Source organism: Manacus candei, unplaced genomic scaffold (genome assembly GCF_025592945.1).
Source record: "Manacus candei isolate 608988 ecotype Guabito, Panama unplaced genomic scaffold, ASM2559294v1 h1tg000326l, whole genome shotgun sequence".
Lineage (NCBI taxonomy): Eukaryota > Metazoa > Chordata > Aves > Passeriformes > Pipridae > Manacus > Manacus candei.
In genome coordinates this window covers 1-27,120 of record NW_026138374.1, presented here as the reverse complement: position 1 = coordinate 27,120, position 27,120 = coordinate 1, and the positions used below count along the sequence as shown (strand labels likewise).

The following is a 27,120-nucleotide window of genomic DNA, read 5'->3' as shown; positions in this document are numbered from 1 at the left end:
TTATCCCAGGAAACAGACGGGCCCCACCTGGAGCCGCCGGGAATTCCCGCCGGGAAATTCCAGCCGGAAATCCTGGATCGGGAGCTGCTCCGGCCGCAGCTCCAGGAGGGTCCGGGACTGCGGGGAAAAAAAACGGGAAAAGGGGGGGGTGAGGGGGGAGCCCCATCCCAAAATCCAGCCGGGAGATCCCAAATTTATCCAGGGAAACCCAAAATCCAGCCGGGAGATCCCAAATTTATCCAGGGAAACCCCAAATATATCCAGGGAAACCCAAAATCCGGCTGGAATATCCCAAAATCCACCCGGGAGATCCCAAATTTATCCAGGGAAACCCAAAATCCAACTGGAATATCCCAAAATCCAGCCGGGAAAACCTCAAATTCCCCAAATATATCCAGGGAAACCCCAAATCCATCCAGGGGAAACCCCAAAATCCAGCCAGGAGATCCCCAAATCCAGCTGGAATATCCCAAATTTATCCAGGGAAACCCCAAAATCCAGCCAGGAGATCCCAAAATCCAGCCGGGATATCCCAAATATATCCAGGGAAACCCAAAATCCAATCAGGAGATCCCAAAATCCAGCCGGGAGATCCCAAATATATCCAGGGAATCCTCAAAATCCAACTGGAATATCCCAAAATCCAGCCGGGAAAACCTCAAATTCCCCAAATATATCCAGGGAAACCCCAAATCCATCCAGGGAAACCCCAAAATCCAGCCAGGAGATCCCCAAATCCAGTCAGGATATCCCAAATTTATCCAGGGAAACCCCAAATCCAATCAGGAGATCCCAAAATCCAGCCGGGAGATCCCAAATATATCCAGGAAATCCTCAAAATCCAACTGGAATATCCCAAATTTATCCAGGGAAACCCCAAATATATCCAGGGAAACCCCAAAATCCATCCAGGGAAACCTCAAATCCAGCCGGGATCCCCCTGGATATCCCTGGATCCCCCCCAGCCCCATTTCCCACCCCCTGGATCCCCCAAATCCCTTCCCCCTCCCCCCCTCCGGAATCCCCCTTTTCCCACTCCCTGGAATTCTCCCAAATCCCTTTTCCCCCCAAATCCCATTTCCCACCCTCTGGAATCCCCTTTTTCCCACCCTCTAGATTCCTTTTCCCACTCCTTGGAATTCTCCCCCAAATCCCTTTTCCCACGCCCTGGAATTCCCCCCAAATCCCATTTTCTCCCCTTCCAGAATCCCAATTTTCCCCACCCCTGGAATTCCCCCCAAATCCCATTTCCCCCCCCCTCTGGAATCTCCCTTTTCCCACTCCCTGGAATTCCCCTAAATCCCATTTTTCCACCCTCTGGATCCCCCAAATCCCACTTCCCACCCTCTGAATTCCCCTTTTCCGACCCCCTGGAATTCCTCCCAAATCCCATTTCCCACCCCCTGGAATTCCCTCCTATCCCTTTCCCCCCAAATCCCTTTTCCCATCCCAAAACCCATTTTCCCCCCCTCCAGAATCCCCCTTTTCCCACTCCCCCTCAAATCCCATTTCCCACCCCCAAATCCCATTTTCCCCCCCTTCCAGAATCCCCCTTTTCCCACTCCCCCTCAAATCCCATTTCCCACCCCCAAATCCCATTTTCCCCCCTTCCAGAATCCCAATTTTCCCCACCCCTGGAATTCCCCCCAAATCCCATTTTCCCCCCCCTCTGGAATCTCCCTTTTCCCACTCCCTGGAATTCCCCTAAATCCCATTTTTCCACCCTCTGGATCCCCCAAATCCCACTTCCCACCCTCTGAATTCCCCTTTTCCGACCCCCTGGAATTCCTCCCAAATCCCATTTCCCACCCCCTGGAATTCCCTCCTATCCCTTTCCCCCCAAATCCCTTTTCCCATCCCAAAACCCATTTTCCCCCCCTCCAGAATCCCCCTTTTCCCACTCCCCCTCAAATCCCATTTCCCACCCCCTTTTCCCCCCAAATCCCATTTTTCCCCCTTCCAGAATCCCAATTTTCCCCACCCCTGGAATTCTCCCCCAAATCCCATTTCCCACCCCCTGGAATTCTCCCCCCAAATCCCATTTTTCCCCCCCTCCAGAATCCCCCTTTCCCCACTCCTGGATCCCCCAAATCCCTTTTCCCACCCCCTTTTCCCCCAAATCCCATTTCCCCCCCTCTGGAATTCTCCTCAAATCCCATTTTTCCCCCCCTTCCAGAATCCCAATTTTTCCCACCCCCTGGATCTCCCAAATCCCTTTTTCCCCCAAATCCCATTTCCCACCTCCTGGAATTCCCCCCAAATCCCATTTTTCCCCCCTTCCAGAATCCCAATTTTTCCCCACCCCTGGATCCCCCTAATCCCATTTCCACCCCCAAATCCCATTTCCCACCTCCTGGAATTCCCCCCAAATCCCATTTTTCCCCTTCCAGAATCCCAATTTTCCCCACCCCTGGATCCCCCCAATCCCATTTCCCACCCCCAAATCCCATTTTTCCCCCTTCCAGAATCCCAATTTTCCCCACCCCTGGAATTCCCCCCAAATCCCATTTCCCACCCCCAAATCCCATTTTCCCCCCCTTCCAGAATCCCCCTTTTCCCACTCCCCCTCAAATCCCATTTCCCACCCCCAAATCCCATTTTCCCCCTTCCAGAATCCCAATTTCCCCCCCCCCCTTTTCCCCCCAAATCCCATTTTCCCCCCTTCCAGAATCCCAATTTTCCCCACCCCTGGATCTCCCAAATCCCATTTTCCCCCCTCCAGAATCCCCCTTTTCCCACTCCCCCTCAAATCCCATTTCCCACCCTCTTTTCCCCCCAAATCCCATTTTTTCCCCCTTCCAGAATCCCAATTTTCCCCACCCCTGGAATTCCCCCAAATCCCATTTTTCCCCCCTTCCAGAATCCCAATTTTCCCCACCCCTTGGAATTCCCCCAAATCCCATTTTTCCCCCCTTCCAGAATCCCAATTTTCCCCACCCCTTGGAATTCCCCCTCAAATCCCATTTCCCACCCCCAAATCCCATTTTCCCCTTCCAGAATCCCAATTTTCCCCACCCCTGGAATTCCCCCCAAATCCCATTTCCCACCCCCAAATCCCATTTCCCCCCCCTTCCAGAATCCCCCTTTTCCCACTCCCCCTCAAATCCCATTTCCCACCCTCTTTTCCCCCCAAATCCCATTTTTTCCCCCTTCCAGAATCCCAATTTTCCCCACCCCTGGAATTCCCCCAAATCCCATTTTTCCCCCCTTCCAGAATCCCAATTTTCCCCACCCCTTGGAATTCCCCCAAATCCCATTTTTCCCCCCTTCCAGAATCCCAATTTTCCCCACCCCTTGGAATTCCCCCTCAAATCCCATTTCCCACCCCCAAATCCCATTTTCCCCTTCCAGAATCCCAATTTTCCCCACCCCTGGAATTCCCCCCAAATCCCATTTCCCACCCCCAAATCCCATTTCCCCCCCCTTCCAGAATCCCCCTTTTCCCACTCCCCCTCAAATCCCATTTTCCCCCCAAATCCCATTTTCCCCCTTCCAGAATCCCAATTTTCCCCACCCCTTGGAATTCCCCCTCAAATCCCATTTCCCACCCCCAAATCCCATTTTTCCCCCCTTCCAGAATCCCAATTTTCCCCACCCCTGGAATTCCCCCAAATCCCATTTTTCCCCCCTTCCAGAATCCCAATTTTCCCCACCCCTGGATCCCCCCAATCCCATTTCCCACCCCCAAATCCCATTTTCCCCCTTCCAGAATCCCAATTTCCCCCCCCCCTTTTCCCCCCAAATCCCATTTTCCCCCCTTCCAGAATCCCAATTTTCCCCACCCCTTGGAATTCCCCCTCAAATCCCATTTCCCACCCCCAAATCCCATTTTTCCCCCCTTCCAGAATCCCAATTTTCCCCACCCCTGGATCCCCCCAATCCCATTTCCCACCCCCAAATCCCATTTTCCCCCTTCCAGAATCCCAATTTTCCCCACCCCTGGATCCCCCCAATCCCATTTCCCACCCCCAAATCCCATTTTCCCCCTTCCAGAATCCCAATTTTCCCCACCCCTTGGAATTCCCCCTCAAATCCCATTTCCCACCCCCAAATCCCATTTTTCCCCCCTTCCAGAATCCCAATTTTCCCCACCCCTGGAATTCCCCCAAATCCCATTTTCCCCCCCTTCCAGAATCCCCCTTTTCCCACTCCCCCTCAAATCCCATTTCCCACCCCCAAATCCCATTTTCCCCCCCTTCCAGAATCCCAATTTTCCCCCCCCCTTTTCCCCCCAAATCCCATTTTCCCCCCTTCCAGAATCCCAATTTTCCCCACCCCTTGGAATTCCCCCTCAAATCCCATTTCCCACCCCCAAATCCCATTTTCCCCCCTTCCAGAATCCCAATTTTCCCCACCCCTGGAATTCCCCCAAATCCCATTTTTCCCCCCTTCCAGAATCCCAATTTTTCCCCACCCCTGGATCCCCCCAATCCCATTTCCCACCCCCAAATCCCATTTTTCCCCTTCCAGAATCCCAATTTTCCCCACCCCTTGGAATTCCCCCTCAAATCCCATTTCCCACCCCCAAATCCCATTTTCCCCCCTTCCAGAATCCCAATTTTCCCCACCCCGCATCCCTCTTCGTCTCCGTGTGCTCCCGGCAGCTCCTCCTCGTTGGCTCCCAGCAGCCGCAGCCTCCCGGAATTCCCGGTTTTCCCGGTATTCCCGTTTTTCCCATTATTCCCGTCGTTATTCCCGGTATTCCCGGCGTTATTCCCGGTGTTCCGGAGGCAGCGGATCGCGAGGCTCTGGCGGCCGGAGGTGCTGAGGAGCCTCAGGAAGGTCACCTGGACCACCCGGAGCGGCCGCCCCGCGGAATCCACGTAGGAAAACTGCGGGAAAAACGTGGGAAAATTGGGGGGGATGGGGGAAAATCTGGGAAAAAATGGGGGGAAAATGGGGGGAAAATGGGGGGAAAATGGGGGGAAAATGGGGGGGAAATGGGGGGGAAATGGGGAAAAAATTGGGGGGAAAATGCGGAAAATCCTGGGAAAAATCTGGGAAAAAACAGGGAAAAAATGGGGGAAAATGGGGAAAAAATGAGGAAAAAATGGGGGGAAAATGGGGGAAAAATTGGGGAAAAATGGGGGGAAAATGGGGAAAAAATTGGGGGAAAATGAGGAAAAAATGGGGGGAAAATGGGGGAAAATCTGGGAAAAATCTGGGAAAAATTTGGGAAAAAATGGGGGGAAATGGGGAAAAAATGAGGAAAAAATGGGGCAAAAACAGGGAAAAATGGGGAAAATGGGGGGGAATGGGGGGAAATGGGGGGAAAATGGGGAAAATGGGGGAAAATCTGGGGAAAAATGGGGGAAAATCTGGGGAAAAATGGGGAAAAAATGGGGAAAAAATGGGGAAAAATGAGGAAAAAATGGGGGGAAAATGGGGGAAATCCTGGGAAAAATCTGGGAAAAATTTGGGAAAAAATGGGGGGAAATGGGGAAAAAATGAGGAAAAAATGGGGGGAAAATGGGGAAAAAATTGGGGGGAAAATGGGGGGAAAATGGGGAAAAAATTGGGGGAAAATGGGGGAAAATCTGGGGAAAAATGGGGAAAAAATGGGGAAAAATGGGGAAAAAATGAGGAAAAAATGGGGAAAAATGAGGAAAAAATGGGGGGAAAATGGGGGAAATCCTGGGAAAAATCTGGGAAAAATTTGGGAAAAAATGGGGGGAAATGGGGAAAAAATGAGGAAAAAATGGGGCAAAAACGGGGAAAAATGGGGAAAATGGGGGGGAATGGGGGGAAATGGGGAAAATCTGGGAAAAAATGGGGAAAAAATGTAGAAAAATCTGGAAAAAACGGGTAAAACCAGGGAAAAATGGGGAAAATCCAGGGGAAAAAATGGGGGAAAATCTGGGAAAAAACGGGGAAAAACCAGGGAAAAAACGGGGGAAAATCTGGGAAAAATCTGGGAAAAAATGGGGAAAAAATGGGAAAAATCGGGGAAAAACCTGGGAAAATCCTGGGAAAAAAACGGGGAAAAAACAGGGGGAAAATCTGGGAAAAATCTGGGAAAAAATGGGGGGAAATCTGGGAAAAAATGGGGAAAAACCAGGGAAAAAATGGGGGAAAATCTGGGAAAAAATGGGAAAAAATGGGGAAAAAATGGGAAAAATCGGGGAAAAACCTGGGAAAATCCTGGGAAAAAAACGGGGAAAAAACAGGGGGAAAATCTGGGAAAAATCTGGGAAAAAATGGGAAAAATCTGGGAAAAAATGGGGAAAAACCAGGGAAAAAATGGGGGAAAATCTGGGAAAAATCTGGGAAAAAATGGGAAAAATCTGGGAAAAAATGGGAAAAATCTGGGAAAAAATGGGAAAAATCTGGGGAAAATCGGAAAAAATGGGGAAAATTGGGATAAACTGGGGAAAACCAGGGAAAAAACCCCGGGAAAAAAGCGGGAATTCCCTTGGGATCCTCACCCGTTTCCCAGCCCGGGATTGGCTGAACCAGCGCGGGGGGGGCGGAGCCGCCTCCGGATCCAGCGGCACCTGGAAAACCGGGAGAGCAGTCAGGGAATATTCCCGGAATTCCTTGGGAATGTCGGGATCCCAACCCTCGGGAATTCTGGGATCCTGATGATCGGGAATTCTGGGGATCTCTTTCCTTGGGAATTCTGGGATCCCGTTAATGGGGAATGTTGGGATCCCATTCCTTGGGAATTTTGGGATCCCAATCCTTGGGAATTCTGGGATCCTGATAATCGGGAATTCTGGGGATCTCTTTCCTTGGGAATGGTGGGATCCCATTCCTTGGGAATGTTGGAATTCCACAAATTGGGAATGTTGGGATCCCATTGTTTGGGAATTCTGGGATCCCGATGATTGGGAATTCTGGGGATCTCTTTCCTTGGGAATTCTGGGATCCTGTTGATGGGGAATGTTGGGATCCCATTCCTTGGGAATGTTGGGATCCCACTGATCGGGAATGTTGGGATCCCATTCCTTGGGAATGTTGGGATCCCACTGATCAGGAATGTTGGGATCCCATTGTTTGGGAATTCTGGGATCCTGATGATTGGGAATTCTGGGGATCTCTTTCCTTGGGAATTCTGGGATCCCAACCCTTGGGAATTCTGGGATCCCAACCCTTGGGAATTCTGGGATTCCATTCCTCGGGAATTTTGGGGTCTAATCCCTCAGGAATGTTGAAATCCCACTCTTTGGGAATTCTGGGGGATCTCTTTCCCTGGGAAAGTTGGGATCCCGACCCTTGGGAATTCTGGGATCCTGTTAATGGGGAATGTTGGGATCCCACTAATTGGGAATTCGGGAATCCTGCAAATTGAGAACGTCAGGACCCCATTCCTTGGGAATGTTGGGATCACATTGTTTGGGAATGTTGGGAATCCCACTAATTGGGAGGGTCAGGACCCCATTCCTTGGGAATGTTGGGATCCCACTCTTCGGGAATGTTGGGAATCCCACTAATTGGGAACATCGGGACCCCATTCCTTGGGAATGTTGGGATTCCATAAATAGGGAATTCTGGGGGATCTCTTTCCCTGGGAGTGTTGGGATCCCAACCCTTGGGAATGTTGGGATCCCACAAATCAGGAATTCGGGGATCCCACGATTCGGGAACTCTGGGACTCTGTTCCTTGGGAATGTTGGGATCCCACAAATTGGGAATTCTGGGGATCTCACAAATTGGGAACGTCGGGATCCCAACCCTTGGGAATGTTGGGATCCCACAAATTGGGAATTCTGGGGATCCCTTTCCTTGGGAATGTTGGGACCCCACTCCTTGGGAATTTGGGAATCCCACTAATTGGGAATGTCAGGACCTCGTTCCTTGGGAATGTTGGGATCCCATTGTTTGGGAATGTCAGGATCCCACTTCTTGGGAATGTTGGGATCCCACTCTTCAGGAATGTTGGGATCCCACTCTTTGGGAATGTTGGGATCTCACTCCTCGGGAATTTTGGGATCCCGTTAATTAGGAATTTCGGGATCCCACTGCTTGGGAATGTTGGGATCCCACAAACTGGGAATTCCGGGGGATCTCTTTCCCTGGGAAAGTCGGGATCTCCAACCCTTGGGAATGTTGGGATCCCACTCTTTGGGAACGTCGGGATCCCACAGATTGGGAACTGGGGAATCCTGCAAATTGGGAATGTTGGGACTCTGCTCCTTGGGAATGTTGGGATCCCAACCCTTGGGAGTTTCGGGATCCCAATCCCTGGAAATGTTGGGAATCCCACAAATTGGGAATTCTGGGGATCCCACTCTTTGGGAACGTCGGGATCCCAACCCTTGGGAATTTTGGGCCCCCACAAATTGGGAATTCTGGGGATCCCACTCTTTGGGAACGCCGGGATCCCAACCCTTGGGAATTTTGGGCCCCCACAAATGGGGAATTCGGGGATGCCACTCTTTGGGCCCCCCGGGAATTCCCAGATTCCGTCACCTCCCGGAATTGCGGGGCCGGGAAGAGGCAGGTCTCCCCCCCGGCCGTGAAGTTGCAGAAGACGCGGAAGGAATCGCGGGCACAGCCCTGGTTGGGGTCGATCCAATATTCCCCTGCAGGCGGAAAAGCGGGATCAGCGCCCGGAGCGACCCCCGGGAGGGGCCCAAACCCCCCTTTTGGGGACAAATCCCTGATTTTGGGGAGCAAAATCCCATTTTTTTGGGATCCAAACCCTGTTTTGGGGATCCAAATCTTGATTTTTGGGAGCAAATCCCAAGTTTTTGGGATCCAAACCCCGTTTTTTGGGATCAAACCCCATTTTTAGGGATCAAACCCTGTTTTTTGGGATCCAAATCTCGATTTTTGGGAGCAAATCCCAAGTTTTTGGGAGCAAACCTCGATTTTTGGGATCAAAACCTTGATTTTTGGGATCCAAACCCTGATTTTTGGGATCAAATCCCAAGTTTTTGGGATCCAAACCTCAATTTTTGGGATCCAAACCCTGATTTTTGGGATCCAAACCCTGATTTTTGGGATCAAATCCCAAGTTTTTGGGATCCAAACCCCATTTTTTGGGATCCAAACCTCGATTTTTGGGATCCAAATCCTGGTTTTTGGGAGCAAATCCCAAGTTTTTTGCCATCCAAACCTCGATTTTTGGGATCCAACCCCATTTTTTGGGATCCAAACCCTGATTTTTGGGAGCAAATCCCAAGTTTTTGGGATCCAAACCTCGATTTTTGGGATCCAAACCCCAATTGTTGTCTAAAGCCTCATTTTTTGCCTCCAACCCCCATTTTTAGGCTCCAAAAATCTCATTTTTAGGCTCCAAAAATCTCATTTTTAGGCTCCAAATCCCCATTTTTCTCCCCCAAACCCCCATTTTTCACCTCCAACCCCCCATTTTTAGGCCCCCAAAATCTCATTTTTCGCCTCCAACCCCCCATTTTTCACCTCCAAAGTCCATTTTTACCCCATTTTCGACCCCAAAAATCTCATTTTTCTCCCCCAACCCCCCATTTTTTACCTCCAACCCCCCATTTTTACCCCATTTTTGACCCCAAAAATCTCATTTTTCACCTCCAACCCCCCATTTTTCGCCTCCAACCCCCCATTTTTTGCCCCCCCCCCCCATTTCGGGGGTCCCACCGTCGGGCAGTTCGGGGTGCGCGAGCCGCAGGTCCCGGCAGGTCCTGGCCGGGTGTTCCCGGGATCCCTCGGGATTCCGGAGCCGCTCCAGCTCCCTTTTCATGGAATTCAGGGAGCTCAGGACCCCCCCCGGGCCCCCCCAGTTCCCAAAAATCCTCCGCGGAGCGCTTGGATTTCTTGGGAATCTGCAGGGGGAGGGGCTGGATCACCTCCCCGGGGGGGCCCTGGGGGGGAAAGACCCCAAAAAATTCGTCAGGAACCCCCAAAATGCACAAAAATTCACCGAAATTCACCCCAAAATCCAACAAAACTCACCCAAAATCCCATCTGGGACCCCCCAAATCCCACCTGGACCCCCCCAAACACCCCCAAAATCCAGCAAAATTCACTGAAATTCACCCAAAATCCCACCTGCGACCCCCCAAATCCAGCAAAATTCACCCAAATTCACCCCAAATCCACCGAAATTCACCCAAAATCCACCAAAACTCACCCAAATTCCATCTGGGACCCCCCAAATCCCACCAGAGACCCCCCAAACACCCCCAAAATCCACCAAAATTCACCAAAATCCACCCAAAATCCACCAAAATTCACCCAAAATCCACCAAAACTCACCCAAAATCCATCTGGGACCCCCAAAATCCCACCTGGGACCCCCCAAATCCACCAAAATTCACCCAAATTCACCCCAAATCCACCAAAACTCACCCAAAATCCCACCTGGAACCCCCAAAATCCAGCAAAATTCACTGAAATTCACCCCAAATCCACCGAAATTCACCCCAAATCCCATCTGGGACCCCCAAACACCCCCCAAATCCAGCAAAATTCACTGAAATTCACCCAAAATCCACCAAAACTCACCCAAAATCCCCTCTGGGAATCCCCAAATCCCACCTGGGACCCCCAAATCCACCAAAATTCACCAAAATTCACCAAAATCCACCCAAAATCCACCGAAATTCACCCAAAATCCACCAAAACTCACCCAAAATCCCATCTGGGACCCCCCAGATTCCACCTGGGACCCCCCAAATCCACCAAAATTCACCCAAAATCCACCAAAACTCACCCAAAATCCCACCTGGGACCCCCCAAATCCAGCAAAATTCACCCAAATTCACCCCAAATCCAACAAAACTCACCCAAAATCCCACCTGGGACCCCCCAAATCCACCAAAATTCACTGAAATTCACCCCAAATCCACCAAAATTCACCCAAAATCCCATCTGGGACCCCCAAACACCCCCCAAATCCAGCAAAATTCACTGAAATTCACCCAAAATCCACCAAAACTCACCCCAAATCCCCTCTGGGAATCCCCAAATCCCACCTGGGACCCCCAAATCCACCAAAATTCACCCAAAATCCACCAAAACTCACCCAAAATCCCACCTGGGACCCCCCAAAAATCCATCAAAATTCACCGAAATTCACCCCAAATCCACCAAAACTCACCCAAATCCCATCTGGGAATCCCCAATTCCCATCAGAGACCCCCAAAATCCCATCTGGGACCCCCCAAAATCCACTTGAGACTCCCCAGATCCCACCTGGGACCCTCAAAATTCCATCTGGGACCACCCAAATCCCATCAGGGACCCTCCAAAACCTCCCTAGGACCCCCCAAATCCCCCCCAGAGCCCCCCAAATGCCCCCCAAATCCCCCCAAATCCCCCCCAAATCCCCCCCAAATCCCCCCAAATCCCCCCAAAATCGCCCTCAAATTCCCCCAAATCCCCCCCAAATCCCCCTCAAATCCCCCCAAATCCCCCCAAATCCCCCCCAAAATCCCCCCAAATCCCCCCCAAACCTCCCAAATCCTCCCAAAATCTCCCCCAAATCCCCCCAAATCCCCCCCAAATCCCCCCAAAATCCCCCCAAATTCCCCCAAAATCCCCCTCAAATTCCCCCAAATCCCTCAAATCCCCCCAAAATCCCCCCAAAACCTCCCAAATCCTCCCAAAATCTCCCTCAAATCCTCCCAAATCCCCCCCCAAATTCCCCCCAAATCCCCCTCAAAACCCCCCCAAATCCCCCCCAAATTCCCCAAGGTCCTCCCCAAATCCCTCCAAATCCCTCAAATCCACCCCAAATCCCCCCAAAATCCCCCCAAATCCCCCCAAAACCCCCCAAATCCCCCTAAATCCCCCCAAATCCCCTCACGGGGTGTCCGGGGGGTCCGGGGGGTCCCCTCTGCCCTTTGGGTCCGGCCTGGCCCTGGGGGGGAACAATTTTGGGGGGGTCACGGGGGGGATTTGGGGGGGATTTGGGGGGTTTGGGGGGGTTTGGGGGGGATTTGGGGGGATTTGGGGGGGATTTGGGGGGGTTTGGGGGGGATTTGGGGGGGATTTGGGGGGATTTGGGGGGATTTGGGGGGATTTGAGGGGGATTTTGGGGGATTTGGGGGGGATTTGGGGGGGTTTGGGGGGGATTTGGGGGGGATTTGGGGGGGTTTGGGGGGGATTTGGGGGGGATTTGGGGGGATTTGGGGGGTTTTTTTGGGGGGGGTTGGAGCTTTGGGGGAATTTGGGGGGGATTTGGGGGGGATTTGGGGGGGGTTGGGGGGATTTGAGGCAAATATGGGGGAGATTTGGGGGGGGGTTGGGGAGATTTTGGGGTTCTGGAGAGGCTTGGGGGGTTTTTTTTGGGGGGGGGGTTTGGAGCTTTGGGGGGATTTGGGGGGGATTTTGGGGGGTTTTGGGGGGGTTGGGGGGGGATTGAAGGGATTTGGGGGGTCCTGGGAGGGTTTGGGGGCTTTTCAGGGAAGGGGTTGAGGGGAGATTTCGGGTGTTTTGGGGTGTTTTGAGGGGTTTTGGGGGGTTTTTTTGGGGGGGGGGGTTGGGGTGTTTTTAGGGTTTTTTGGAGGAGTTTTTGGGGAAGTTTTGGGGTGTTTTGAGGGGTTTTTGGGGGGTTTTTTTTTGGGGGGTTTTTTTGGGGGGGGGGTTGGGGTGTTTTTAGGGGTTTTTGGAGGAGTTTTTGGGGAAGTTTTGGGGTGTTTTGAGGGGTTTTGGGGGTTTTTTTGAGGGGGTTTTGGGTTGTTTTTGAGGGGGGTGTTTGGGGTTTTTTTAGGGGTTTTTTGGGGAGTTTTTGGGGAAGTTTTGGGGGGTTTTGAGGGGTTTTGGGTTGGTTTTGAGGGGGGGTGTTTGGGGTTTTTTTAGGGGTTTTTGGGGAGTTTTTGGGGAAGTTTTGGGGTGTTTTGAGGGGTTTTTGGGGGGGTTTTTTTGGGGGGGTTTTTTTTTGGGGGGTTGGGGTGTTTTTAGGGCTTTTTGGGGGAGTTTTTGGGGAAGTTTTGGGGGGTTTTGAAGGTTTTTTGGATTTTTTTTTTTGGGGGGGGGTTTGGGGTGTTTTTAGGGTTTTTTGGGGAAGTTTTGGGGTGTTTTGAGGGGTTTTGGGGGTTTTTTTGAGGGGGTTTTGGGTTGTTTTTGAGGGGGGTGTTTGGGGTTTTTTTAGGGGTTTTTTTGGGGAGTTTTTGGGGAAGTTTTGGGGTGTTTTGAGGGGGTTTTGGGGGTTTTTTTTTTGGGGGGGGGGGTTCCCACCATGGCTCCTTTGGCTCCTTTGGGTCCGGCCGGACCCTGCAGGGAACAAAAAAAAAATCGGGATTAAATTAAATAAAATTAAATTAATTAAAATTAAATTAATTAAAATTAAATTAATTAAAATTAAATAAATTAAAATTAAATTAATTAAAATTAAATAAATTAAATTAAATAAACTAAATAACCCAAAATCCAGAGGGAGGGGAGGAGAAAATTTGGGGGACACAAAACCCCCTCCCTCAAATATTTTGGGGGGGGGGGGGGAATTTTGGGGGGGCACTCACGGGGTGTCCGGGGGGGCCGGAGGGGCCGAGGGGTCCCGATGCTCCTGGAATTCCCTGGGGGGGGAAAAGGGGGGGAGAGAGAGAGAGACCCCCCCAAAAATAATCAGTAACAAATCCCCCCAAAACCCACCTCGGGACACCCCAAAATGCCTCAAATCTGCCCCAAATCCCCCCAAATCTGCCCCAAAAGTCCCCAAATCCCCCCCCAAATCCCCCCAAAACTCCCCCAAATCCCCCCAAATCCCCCCAAAACTCCCCCAAATCTGCCCCAAATCCTCCCCAAATCCACCCCAAATCCCCCCTTTGACCCCTCAAATCCCCCCAAATCTCCCCCTTTTGACCCCCCAACCCCCACAAATCCCCCACAACCCCCCCAATCCCCCCCAAATCCCCTCAGATCCCCCTCAAATCCCCCCCAATTCCCCTCAAATCCCCCCCAAACCCCCCCAAATCCCCCCCAAATCCCCTCCAAGTTCCCCCAAATCCCCCCAAATCCCATCCAAATCCCCCCCAAACCCCCCCAATCCCCCCCAAATCCCCCCAAATCCCCCCCAAACCCCCCCAAATCCCCCCAAATCCCCCCCAAATCCCCCCAATCCCCCCCAAATCCCCTCCAAGTTCCCCCAAATCCCCCCAAATCCCCCCAAAATCCCCCCCAAAATCCCCCCCAAATCCCCCTCCAAACCCCCCCAAGCCCCCCCAGCCCCCCTCACCGTGTCCCCCTTGGTCCCGGTGGCCCCGGGGGGGCCGGGCAGGCCCCGCTCCCCTTTGTCCCCCTGCTCGCCGGGGGGGCCCAGCAGTCCAATGAGCCCGGGGTGACCCTGGGGGGGACCCCAAAATTTGGGGGGGGGGGTCACAGGGGGGTCTGGGGGGGATTTGAAAGGGTCTGGGGGGGATTTGGGGGGGATTTGAGGGGGATTTGAGGGGGTTTGGGGGGGATTTGGGGGGGATTTGGGGGGGATTTCAGGGGGTTTGGGGGGGATTGGGGGGGGGTTTGAGGGGGTTTGGGGGGGCCCAGCAGTCCAATGAGCCCGGGGTGACCCTGGGGGGGACCCCAAAATTTGGGGGGGGGGGGTCAGAGAGGGGTCTGGGGGGGATTTGGAGGAGTTTGGGGGGGAGTTGGGGGCCATTTGAGGGGATTTGAGGGGGAATTTGGGGTCTCAGGGGGGTCAAGGGAGGGTTTAGGGGGGATTTGGGGGGATTTGAGGGGGATTTGGGGGGGTTTGGGGGGGATCTGAGGGGGATTTGGGGGGGTTTGGGGAGGTTTGGGGGGCCCAGCAGTCCAATGAGCCCGGGGTGACCCTGGGGGGGGACACCCCAAAATTTGGGGGGGTCACAGAGGGGTTTGGGGGGGATTTGGGGGGGATTTGGGAGCGTCTGGGTGGATTTGGGGGGATTTGGGTGGATTTTGAGGTGATATTTGGGGCAATTTGGGGGGGATTTGGGTGAATCTGGGCTGGATTTGGGAGATTTGGGGGAATTTTGGGGGGATTTTGGGGGCAATTTTGGGTGGATTTGAGGGAATTTGGGGTGGATTGGATGGATTTGGGGGGGATTTAGGTGGATTTGGGGCAATTTTGGATGGATTTGAGGGAATTTTGGGTGGATTTGGGGGCAATTTTGGGTGGATTTGGGGTGGATTTGGGAGATTTTGGAGGGATTTGAAGGGATTTGGGTGGATTTGGGTGGATTTGGGGGGGATTTGGGGGGTTTTGTCCCCCCCATCTCACCTTCTCCCCTTTGGCTCCGGCGTCCCCGCGGAGTCCGGGAATTCCGGGGGGTCCCTGCGGAATCACCCACGGAATTTTGGGGGGAGGGGGATCCGGGGGGGGTCTCTCCCCATTTTTGGGGGGTCTCTCCCCATTTTTGGGGGGTCTCTCCCCATTTTTGGGGTCTCTCTCACCACCGGTCCGGGGGGTCCCGCCTGGCCCCGCATTCCCGGTTTTCCTTGTTCTCCCTGGGGGGGAAAAAAGTGGGATTTGGGGGTTCTGATCCCAGGATTTTGGGGATTCTGATCCCAGGATTTTGGGGGTCTCAATCCTGGGATTTTGGGGGGTCTCGATCCCAAGATTTGGGGGTCCTGATCCTGGGATTTGGGGGTTCTGATCCCAGAATTTGGGGGTCTCAATCCTGGGATTTTGGGGGGTCTCGATCCCAAGATTTGGGGGTCCCAATCCTGGGATTTTGATGTCTCCATCCTGGGATTTGGGGGTCTCAATCCCAAGATTTGGGGGTTCTGATCCCAGGATTTTGGGGTGTCAATCCCAGGATTTGGGGGTTCTGATCCCAGGATTTTGGGGGTTCGGATCCCAGGATTTTGGGGGTCTCAATCCTGGGATTTGGGGGTTCTATTCCCAGGATTTGGGGGTTCTGATCCCAGGATTTGGGGGTTCTGATCCCAGGATTTTGGGGGTTCTGATCCCAGGATTTTGGGGGTCTCAATCCTGGGATTTGGGGGTTCTATTCCCAGGATTTGGGGGTTCTGATCCCAGGATTTGGGGGTTCTGATCCCAGGATTTTGGGGGTTCTGATCCCAGGATTTTGGGGGTCTCAATCCTGGGATTTGGGGGTTCTATTCCCAGGATTTGGGGGTTCTGATCCTGGGATTTGGGGGTTCTGTTCCCAAGATTTGGGGGTTCTGATCCCGGGATTTTGGGGGTCTCAGTCCTGGGATTTGGGGGGGTCTCGATCCCAAGATTTGCGGGTCCTGATCCTGGGATTTGGGGGTTCTGATCCCAGAATTTGGGGGTCTCAATGATGGGATTTTGGAGGGTCTCGATCCCAAGATTTGGGGGTCCCAATCCTGGGATTTTGATGTCTCCATCCTGGGATTTGGGGGTCTCAATCCCAAGATTTGGGGGGTCCTGATCCTGGGATTTGGGGGTTCTGATCCCGAGATTTTGGGGGTCTCAGTCCTGGGATTTTGGGGGTCTCAGTCCCAGGATTTTGGGGTTCAGATCCCAGGATTTTGATGTCTCCATCCTGGGATTTGGGGGTCCAAATCCCAAGATTTGGGGGTCTCAATGATGGGATTTTGAGGGTCTCAATCCCGGGATTTGGGGATTCTGATCCCAGGATTTGGGGGTGTCAATCCCAGGATTTGGGGGTCTCAATGATGGGATTTTGGGGGGTTCTGATCCTGGGATTTGGGGGGTTCTGATCCCAGGATTTGGGTGTCCTGATCCCGGGATTTTGGGGGTCTCCATCCTGGGATTTGGGGGTCTCAATCCCAAGATTTGGGGGTCCTGATCCTGGGATTTGGGGGTTCTATTCCCAAGATTTGGAGGTTCTGATCCCAGAATTTGGGGGTCTCAATCCTGGGATTTTGGGGGGTCTCGATCCCAAGATTTGGGGGTCCCAATCCTGGGATTTTGATGTCTCCATCCTGGGATTTGGGGGTCTCAATCCCAAGATTTGGGGGTTCTGATCCCAGGATTTTGGGGTGTCAATCCCAGGATTTGGGGGTTCTGATCCCAGGATTTTGGGGGTTCGGATCCCAGGATTTTGGGGGTCTCAATCCTGGGATTTGGGGGTTCTATTCCCAGGATTTGGGGGTTCTGATCCTGGGATTTGGGGGTTCTGTTCCCAAGATTTGGGGGGTCTGATCCTGGGATTTGGGGGTTCTGTTCCCAAGATTTGGGGGTTCTGATCCCGGGATTTTGGGGGTCTCAGTCCTGGGATTTGGGGGGGTCTCGATCCCAAGATTTGGGGGTCCTGATCCCAGGATTTGGGGGTTCTGATCCCAGGATTTTGGGGTGTCAATCCCAGGATTTGGGGGTTCTGATCCCAGTATTTCAGACTCCCAATCCCAGTATTTCGGGCTCCCAATCCCAGTATTTTGTGCTCCCAATCCCTGATATTTTTGTGCCCCCAATCCCAATATTTTGGGCTCTCACTCCCAATATTTTTGTCTCCCAATCCCGGTATTTCAGCCTCCCAATCCCTGGATTTTGAGCTCCCAATCCCAATATTTCAGTCTCCCAATCCCTGGATTTTGGGCTCCCAATCCCTGGATTTTGGGCTCCCAGTCCCAGTATTTCAGCCTCCCAATCCCATTATTTCAGCCTCCCAATCCTGGTATTTGGGGCTCCCAATCCTGGTATTTCAGGCTCCCAATCCCATTATTTCAGGCTCCCAATCCCTGGATTTGGGCCTCCCAATCCTGGTATTTCGGGCTCCCTGTCCTGGTATTTTGGGCTCCCAATCCCGATATTTTTGTGCCCCCAATCCCAATATTTTGGGCTCTCACTCCCAATATTTTTGTCTCCCAATCCCGGTATTTCAGCCTCCCAATCCCGGTATTTTGGGCTCCCAATCCCTGGATTTTGGGCTCCTAATCCTGGTATTTCAGGCTCCCAATCCTGGTATTTCAGACTCCCAATCCCATTATTTCAGCCTCCCAATCCCAGTATTTGGGGCTCCCAATCCCAGTATTTCAGGCTCCCAATCCCTGGATTTTGGGCTCCCAATCCCTGGATTTCAGCCTCCCAATCCCGGTATTTGGGGCTCCCAATCCCATTATTTGGGGCTCCCAATCCCATTATTTCAGGCTCCCAATCCCGTTATTTCAGCCTCCCAATCCCGGTATTTTGGGCTCCCAATCCCTGGATTTTGGGCTCCCAATCCCTGGATTTTGGGCTCCCAATCCTAATATTTTTGTCTCCCAATCCCGGTATTTTGGTTTCCCAATCCCATTATTTCAGCCTCCCAATCCCTGGATTTTGGGTTCCCAATCCCTGGATTTTGGGCTCCCAATCCCTGGATTTTGGGCTCCCAATCCCATTATTTCAGGCTCCCAATCCCTGGATTTTGGGCTCCCAATCCTGGTATTTGGGGCTCCCAATCCCAATATTTTGGGCTCCCAATCCTAATATTTTTGTCTCCCAATCCCTGGATTTTGGGCTCCCAATCCCATTATTTCAGGCTCCCAATCCCTGGATTTTGGGTTCCCAATCCCTGGATTTTGGGCTCCCAATCCCTGGATTTCGGGCTCCCAATCCCATTATTTCAGGCTCCCAATCCCAGGATTTTGGGCTCCCAATCCCAGGATTTTGGGCTCCCAATCCCAGGATTTGGGGCTCACCACGGCTCCCGGCAGCCCCCTGAGCCCGTCGGGTCCCGTTTTTCCGGGCGCTCCCTGCGCTCCCACCGGCCCCGTTTTCCCGGGAGCGCCGCCGGCTCCGGGTTCTCCCTGCGGGAACAGCGGCCCGGGGGTGATCCAACGGATCCCTGGGATCCTCTGGGATCATCCTGGATAATCTGGGATAATCTGGGATCGCCCACCTTGGCCCCCTTCTCGCCCTGGCGCCCCTCGGGGCCGCGCGATCCGGCCGGACCCTGCGGAAAACACCCGGATCAGGAGGGATTCCGGAGGGACACGGGGTGGAAATGGGATCCCAGGGGGGTTTGGGATCCAGGGGGAGGGAAATCTGGGATTGGGGGGAAGGGAAATCTGGGACTGGGGGGGAGGGATCTGGGATTCCAGAGGGATCTGGGATGGAAATGGGATCTGGGATGGAAATGGGATCCTGGGGGAATCTGGGAGTCCAGGGGGAGGGATCAGAATTCCAGGGGGAGGGATCTGGGATTCCAGGGGGAGGGATCTGGGGTGGAAATGGGATCTGGGATGGAAATAGGATCCTGGGGGAGTCTGGGATTCCAAGGGGAGGGATCAGAATTCCAGAGGGAGGGATCTGGGATGGAAATGGGATCTGGGATGGAAATGGGATCCTGGGGCAGTCTGGGATTCCGAGGGGAGGGATCAGAATTCCAGAGGGATCTGGGATGGAAATGGGATCCTGGGGGAGTCTGGGAGTCCAAGAGGAGGGATCAGAATTCCAGAGGGAGGGGATCTGGGATTCCAGAGGGATCTGGGATGGAAATGGGATCTGGGGGGAGTCTGGGAGTCCAGGGGGAGGGATCAGAATTCCAGGGGGAGGGATCTGGGATTCCAGAGGGATCTGGGATGGAAATGGGATCCTGGAGGAGTCTGGGAGTCCAAGAGGAGGGATCAGAATTCCAGAGGGAGGGATCAGAATTCCAGGGGGAGGGATCTGGGATGGAAATGGGATCTGGGATGGAAATGGGATCCTGGGGGGGTTGGAATTCCAGGGGGAGGGATCGGGGATTTGGGGGAGGGAAATCTGGGATCCCAGGGAGATTGTGGAGGGGGGATCTGGGATCCTGGGGGGGATCTGGGATTGGGGGGAAAGAGGGATCTGGGATTGGGGGGGAGGGAAATCTGGGATTCCAGAGGGATCTGGGATGGAAATGGGATCCAGGGGGGGCTGGAATTCCAGGGGGAGGGATTTGGGATCCCAGGGAGGGAAATCTGGGATTGGGGGGGGAGGGAAATCTGGGATTGGGGGGGAGGGAGCTGGGATTCCAGAGGGATCTGGGATTGGGGGGGGGGGAGGGGGGGAGATCTGGGATCCAAGGGGAGGGATCTGGGATCCCAGGAGAGATCTGGGATTGGGGGGGGAGGAAATCTGGGATCCTGGGGGATCTGGGATCCCAGGGAGGGATTTGGGATTCCAGAAGGATCTGGGAAGGGGGGGGGGAAGGGATCTGGAATCCTGGGGGATGGGGAGGGGGGAAAGAGGGATCTGGGAAGGGGGGGGAGGGATTTGGGATCCCAGGGGGATTTGGGATGGGGGGAGGGGAGGATCTGGGATCGAGGGGGGGGGAGGGTCTGGTGTGGGGGAGGGGGTGGATCCGGGATCTCAGGGGAAGGGATTTGGGATCCTGGGGGAGGGATTTGGGATCTTGGGGGAAATCTGGGATCCGAGGGGAGGGATCTGGGATCCCAGGAGAGATCTGGGATTGGGGGGGAGGAAATCTGGGATCCTGGGGGATCTGGGAGTCCAGGGGGCGGGATCAGAATTCCAGGGGGAGGGATCTGGATGGAAATGGGATCTGGGATGGAAATGGGATCCGGGGGAGTCGGGGATTCCAGGGGGAGGGATCAGAATTCCAGGGGGAGGGATCTGGGATTCCAGAGGGATCTGGGATGGAAATGGGATCCGGGGGTAGTCTGGGATTCCAAGGGGAGGGATCAGAATTCCAGGGGGGAGGAAATGGGATCTGGGATGGAAATGGGATCCTGGGAGGGAGAAATCTGGGATCTCAGGGGGATTTGGGATTCCAGGGAGAGGGATCCGGGATCTCAGGGGGATCTGGGATCCCAGAGGAGGGATTTGGGATCCCAGAGGAGGGATTTGGGATCCCAGAGGAGGGATCTGGGCTCCGGCATTCCCGGTGTCTCACCCGCTTCCCGAGGGGTCCGGGGGGTCCGTTCTCGCCCGTGGGACCCGGAGAGCCCTGAGGGGGGGGAGGGGAGGGAGCGGGGATCAGGGAGGCATTCCCAAAATTCCGGAGGGGGCCGGAGCCCAAGGACCCCACACATCCCGGGATTCCCCGTCAGCAGAGCCCCGACATTCCCAAGGAATCCAATCCCAACAAAAGCATCAAATCCCAACATTCCCAAGGAAACAAATCCCAACATTCCCAAAGAATCAAATCCCAACATTCCCAAGGAATCAAATTCCAGCATTCCCAAGGAATCAAATTCCAACATTCCCAAGGAATCAAATCCCGAAATTCCCAAGTAGAGAGATCCAGAAATTACAAAGGAATCAAATCCCAACATTCCCAAGGAATCAAATCCCGAAATTCCCAAGGAAACAAATCCCAACATTCCCAAGGAATCAAATTCCAACCATCCCAAGTAGAGAGATCCAGAAATTCCCGAGGAATCAAATCCCAACAGTCCCAAGGAATCAAATCCCAACATTCCCAAAGATCGGGATCCCAAAATTCCCGAGCCCTGGGATCCCAAAATTCCCAAGCACTGCGATCCCAAAATTCCTAAGCAGGGGATCCCAAAATTCCCAAGGCTCGTGATCCCAACATTCCCAAAGATTGGGATCCCAAAATTCCCAAGGAATCAAATCCCAACCTTCCCAATTAGCAAGATCCCAACATTCCCAAAGATCAGGATCCCAAAATTCCCAAGGCTCGTGATCCCAAAATTCCCAAGTAGGGGGATCCCAAAATTCCCGAGCCCTGGGATCCCAAAATTCCCAAGCACTGCGATCCCAAAATTCCTAAGCAGGGGATCCCAAAATTCCCAAGGCTCGTGATCCCAACATTCCCAAAGATTGGGATCCCAAAATTCCCAAGGAATCAAATCCCAACCTTCCCAATTAGCAAGATCCCAACATTCCCAAAGATCAGGATCCCAAAATTCCCAAGGCTCGTCATCCCAAAATTCCCAAGTTATGGGATCCCAACATTCCCAAAGATCGGGATCCCAAAATTCCCGAGCCCTGGGATCCCCAAATTCCCAAGCACTGCGATCCCAAAATTCCTAAGCAGGGGATCCCAAAATTCCTAAGGCTCGTATCCCAACATTCCCAAAGATTGGGATCCCAACATTCCCAAGGAATCAAATCCCAACCTTCCCAATTAGCAAGATCCCAACATTCTCAAACTACGGGATCCCAAAATTCCCAAGGCTCGTCATCCCAAAATTCCCAAGTAGGGGGATCCCAAAATTCCCGAGCCCTGGGATCCCAAAATTCCCAAGCACTGCGATCCCAAAATTCCTAAGCAGGGGATCCCAAAATTCCCAAGGCTCGTGATCCCAACCTTCCCAAAGATTGGGATCCCAAAATTCCCAAGGAATCAAATCCCAACCTTCCCAATTAGCAAGATCCCAACATTCCCAAACTACGGGATCCCAAAATTCCCAAGGCTCGTGATCCCAAAATTCCCAAGTTATGGGATCCCAAAATTCCCGAGCCCTGGGATCCCAAAATTCCCAAAACTTGGGATCCCAAAATTCCCAAGTAGGGGGATCCCAAAATTCCCGAGCCCTGGGATCCCAAAATTCCCAAGGAATCAAATCCCAACATTCCCAAAGATCGGGATCCCAAAATTCCCAAGGAATCAAATCCCAACATTCCCAAAGACCGGGATCCCCCAAATCCCCCCGCCTGGCGCCGCCGCCGTTCCCGGCATTCCCGGCGTTCCCGGCATTCCCGGGATCCCTCACCGGCTCTCCGGGCTCTCCGTCCTCCCCCCGCTCCCCTTTGGCTCCGTCCTGGCCCTGCGGGAACACAAATCCCGGGATTCACCCCCCGGAATTCCGGGAGAAAAACCCCAAAATCCCAAATTTCCATCTGTGGGAGTGGAAAAATCCCGGAATTCCGGAATTCCGGGATCACTCACCCTCGGTCCCATCTCTCCGGGGGGGCCGGGATCGCCCGGGAATCCCACGGGACCCTGAAACGGGGGGAAATTCCCGGGATTTGGGGGGTTTTGAGGGATTTGGGGGGGTTTTATCCCAAAATCCCATCATATCCCCCCAAAATCCCATCATATCCCCCCAAAATCCCATCAAAATCCCCCCAAAATCCCATCAAAGTCCCCCCAAAATCCCACCAAGACCCCCAAAATCCCCCCTAGATCCCCCCAACCCCCCCCAAATTCCACCAACCCCCCAAAATCCCCCCAAAATCCCCCCAAAATCCCACCAAATCCCCCCAAAATTCCATCAAAATTCCCCAAAATCCCCCCAAATCCCCCCAAAATCCCACCAAACCCCCCCGAAACCCCCCCCAACCCCCCCAAAATTCCCACAACCCCCCCTAATATTCCACCAAACCCTCCCAAAATCCCATCAAAATACCCCCCCCAAAATCCCAATAAATCCCCCCAAAATCCCATCAAAATCCTCCAAAATCCCATCAAACTCCCCAAATCCCATCAAACTCCCCCAAATCCCATCAAATCTCCCCAAATTCCATCAAATCCACCCAAAATCCCACCTAAATCCCACCGAACCCCTAAATCCCACCGAACCCCCCCCAAATTCCTTCAACCCCCCCAAAATTCCACCAAACTCCCCCAAAATCCCCCCAAAATCCCATCAAACCTCCCAAAAATCCCATCAAACCTCCCAAAATTCCCCCTAAATCCCATCCAGACCCCACAAAATGCCCCCAATCCCCCCCAAAATCCCGGGATTTTGTGGGATTTTGAGGGAATTTGGGGCTTTTATCCCCCCTGGAATTCCCAAACCCCCCCAAATCCCACCCAGACCCCCAAAACCCCTCCAAAATCCCCCCCAAATCCCCCAAACCCCTCCAAAATCCCCCCAAAATCCCCCCAAACCCCCCCAAATCCCGGGATTTTGGGGTTTTTCCACCCCTGGAATTCCCAAATCCCCCCCAAATCCCACCCAGCCCCCCAAAATCCCCCCAAAATCCCCCCAAACCCCCCCAAATCCCGGGATTTCGGGGTTTTTATCCCCCCTGGAATTCCCAAACCCCCCCAAATCCCACCCAGACCCCGAAAAACCCCCCAAACCCCCCCAAAATCCCTCAAAATTACCAAAATCCCGGGATTTTGGGGTTTTTCCACCCCCTGGAATTCCCAAATCCCCCCCCAAAATCCCCCCCAGACCCCCCAAAACCCCCCAAACCCCCCCCCAAATCCCGGGATTTTGGGGTTTTTCCACCCCTGGAATTCCCAAATCCCCCCCAAATCCCTCCCAGACTCCCAAATCCCCCCCAAAACCCTCCAAAATCCCCCCAAAACCCCCCCAAATCCCAGGATTTTGGGTTTTTTCCACCCCCTGGAATTTCCAAACCCCCCCCAAAATCCCCCCCAGACCCCCCAAATCCCCCCAAAATCCCCCCAAAATCCCCCCAAACCCCCCCAAAATCCCTCAAAATTACCAAAATCCCGATATTTTGGGGGTTTTATCCCCCCTGGAATTCCCAAACCCCCCCAAATCCCGGGATTTCGGGGTTTTTCCACCCCTGGAATTCCCAAATCCCCCCCAAATCCCACCCAGACCCCCAAAATCCCCCCAAATCCCCCCAAAATGCCCCCCAAAACCCCCCCAAATCCCAGGATTTTGGGTTTTTTCCACCCCCTGGAATTCCCAACCCCCCCCAAATCCCACCCAGACCCCCAAAACCCCTCCAAAATCCCCCCCCAAATCCCCCCAAACCCCCCCAAATCCCGGGATTTCGGGGTTTTTATCCCCCCTGGAATTCCCAAACCCCCCCAAATCCCACCCAGACCCCCAAAACCCCTCCAAAATCCCCCCCAAATCCCCCCAAAACCCCTCCAAAATCCCCCCAAAATCCCCCAAACCCCCCCAAATCCCGGGATTTTGGAGTTTTTCCACCCCTGGAATTCCCAAATCCCCCCCAAATCCCACCCAGCCCCCCAAAATCCCCCCAAATCCCCCCAAAATGCCCCCAAACCCCTCCAAAATCCCAGGATTTGGGAGATTTTGAGGGATTTTGGGGTTTTTATCCCCCCTGGAATTCCCAAATCCCCCCCAAAATCCCCCCCAGACCCCCCAAAACCCCCCAAACCCCCCCCAAATCCCGGGATTTTGGGGTTTTTCCACCCCTGGAATTCCCAAATCCCCCCAAATCCCCCCAAACCCCCCCCAAATCCCGGGATTTTGGGGTTTTTCCACCCCTGGAATTCCCAAATCCCCCCAAATCCCCCCAAACCCCCCCCAAATCCCGGGATTTTGGGGTTTTTCCACCCCTGGAATTCCCAAATCCCCCCAAATCCCCCCAAACCCCCCCCCAAATCCCGGGATTTTGGGGTTTTTCCACCCCTGGAATTCCCAAATCCCCCCAAAACCCCCCAAACCCCCCCCCAAATCCCGGGATTTTGGGGTTTTTCCACCCCCTGGAATTCCCAAATCCCCCCAAATCCCCCCAAACCCCCCCCAAATCCCGGGATTTTGGGGTTTTTCCACCCCTGGAATTCCCAAATCCCCCCAAATCCCCCCAAACCCCCCCCAAATCCCGGGATTTTGGGGTTTTTCCACCCCTGGAATTCCCAAATCCCCCCAAACCCCCCCCCAAATCCCGGGATTTGGCCCTCACGGGGTTCCCTTTGGGGCCGTCGTCTCCGGGGGGTCCTTTCCCTCCCGGGGGTCCGGAGGCTCCGGAGGCTCCGGATTCGCCCTTTTCCCCCCGATCCCCCCCGAGGGCCCTGGAAAAGGGGGGAAAAAAAAACGGGATCGGGGTCAGAAATTCGGGATTCGGACCCAAAATTGGGGATTCGGACCCCCAAATTGGGGATTTGGCCCCGAATTTTTGGGATTCAACCCCAAACTTCCCCAAAATTTTGGGATTTGGCCCCGAATTTTTGGGATTTGGCCACAGATTTGGGGATTTGGCCCTGAAGTTTTGGAATTTGGCCATGAATTTTTGGGATTTGGCCCTAAAATTGGGGATTTGGCCCCAAATTTTTGGGGTTTGACCATGAATTTTTGGGATTCGGCCCGAAAATTTTGGGATTCGGCTCCAAAGTTTGGGATTCGGCCACGAATTTTTGGGGTTTGGCCACAAATTTTTGGGATTTTGGCCCCAAAATGTTGGGATTCAACCATGAATTTTTGGGATTCAGCCATGAATTTTTGGGATTTGGGCCCGAATTTTTGGGATTTGGCCACAGATTTGGGGATTTGGCCCCGAATTTTTGGGATTTGACCATGAAATTTTGGGACCTGGCCCCAAAATTTTGGGATTTGGCCACAAAATTTTGGGATTTGGCCACAAAATTTTGGGATTTGGCCCCAAATTTTCAGGATTCAGCCACGAATTTTTGGGATTCAGCCCCAAAATTGGGGATTTGGCCCCGAATTTTTGGAATTCGGTCACAAAGTTTGGGATTTGGCCCTAAAATTTTGGGATTCAACCCCAAAGTTCAGGATTTGACCCCAAATTTTGGGATTTGGCTACAAATTTTGGGGATCTGGCGCTGAATTGTTGGGATTTGGCCTCAAAGTTCAGGATTTGGTCCCGAATTTTTGGGATTCAGCCCCAAATTTCGGGATTTGGCCTCAAAGTTTTGGGATTTGGTCCCGAATTTTTGGGATTCCCCCCCCCCGGGGGTGGATTTTGGGAATCTCTTCCCAAAGGACTCACCTTGACTCCGGGTTCTCCCGGGATTCCCGGAGTTCCAGATTCACCGGGATCGCCCTGGAACAGGGAGGGGGAGGGGGGAGAAGGGGGGGAGACCCCCCAAATTCCAGGTGGGAACCCCCAAATTCCAGGGAAAACTCCCAAATTCCAGGTGGGAACCCCCAAAATCCCATCAAGGGACCCCCCAAATTTCCCCCAAATCCCTCCCCGGGACCCCCCAAATCCCCTCAAAATCCAGGTTGGGACCCCCCAAACCCCCCCAAATCCCACCTGGGACCCCCAAAATTTCATCTGGGACCCCCCCAAATCCTTCCAGGAACCCCCAAATCCCACCCGGGACCCCCCAAATCCATCGGGGACCCCCCAAATCCCCCCCCCAATTTATCAGGCACCCCCCAAATCCCACCTGGGACCCCCCAAATCCCACTTGGGACACCCCAAATCCCCCCAAAATTCCACCTGGGACCCCCCAAATCCCACCTGGGCCCCCCCAAATCCCCCCAAGTTCCATCAGGGACCCCCCAAATCCCACCTGGGACCCCCCAAATCCCACTTGGGACCCCCCAGATCCCCCCAAATTCCATCAGGGACCCTCCAAATCCCCCCAAAATCCAGACTAGGACTCCCCAAATTCCACCTGGGACACCCAAAATTCCACCTGGGACACCCAAAATCCCACCTGGGACCCCCCAAATCCCACTTGGGACACCCCAAATCCCCCCAAAATTCCACCTGGGACCCCCCCAAATCCCCCCAAGACCCCCCAA

The 27,120-nt window shown here is 53.4% G+C and overlaps 1 protein-coding gene across 1 annotated transcript; it reads right to left on the bottom strand.

Annotated features, from left to right (window-relative positions):
• LOC127465164 (collagen alpha-2(XI) chain-like) lies at positions 1 to 26,410 on the bottom strand (the record flags this gene model as incomplete). The annotated part of the gene is given in 18 exon segments (XM_051775660.1): positions 1 to 117; positions 4,569 to 4,832; positions 8,413 to 8,525; positions 9,562 to 9,710; positions 9,712 to 9,785; positions 11,732 to 11,785; positions 13,105 to 13,140; positions 13,389 to 13,442; positions 14,102 to 14,209; positions 15,119 to 15,172; positions 15,292 to 15,345; positions 18,472 to 18,579; positions 18,672 to 18,725; positions 20,655 to 20,708; positions 22,444 to 22,497; positions 22,620 to 22,673; positions 25,310 to 25,418; positions 26,357 to 26,410. Coding segments are annotated over 18 exon segments (1,564 nt in total), but the record flags the coding sequence as incomplete, so codon positions are not given.
• Positions 26,411 to 27,120: the final 710 nt, after the last annotated feature.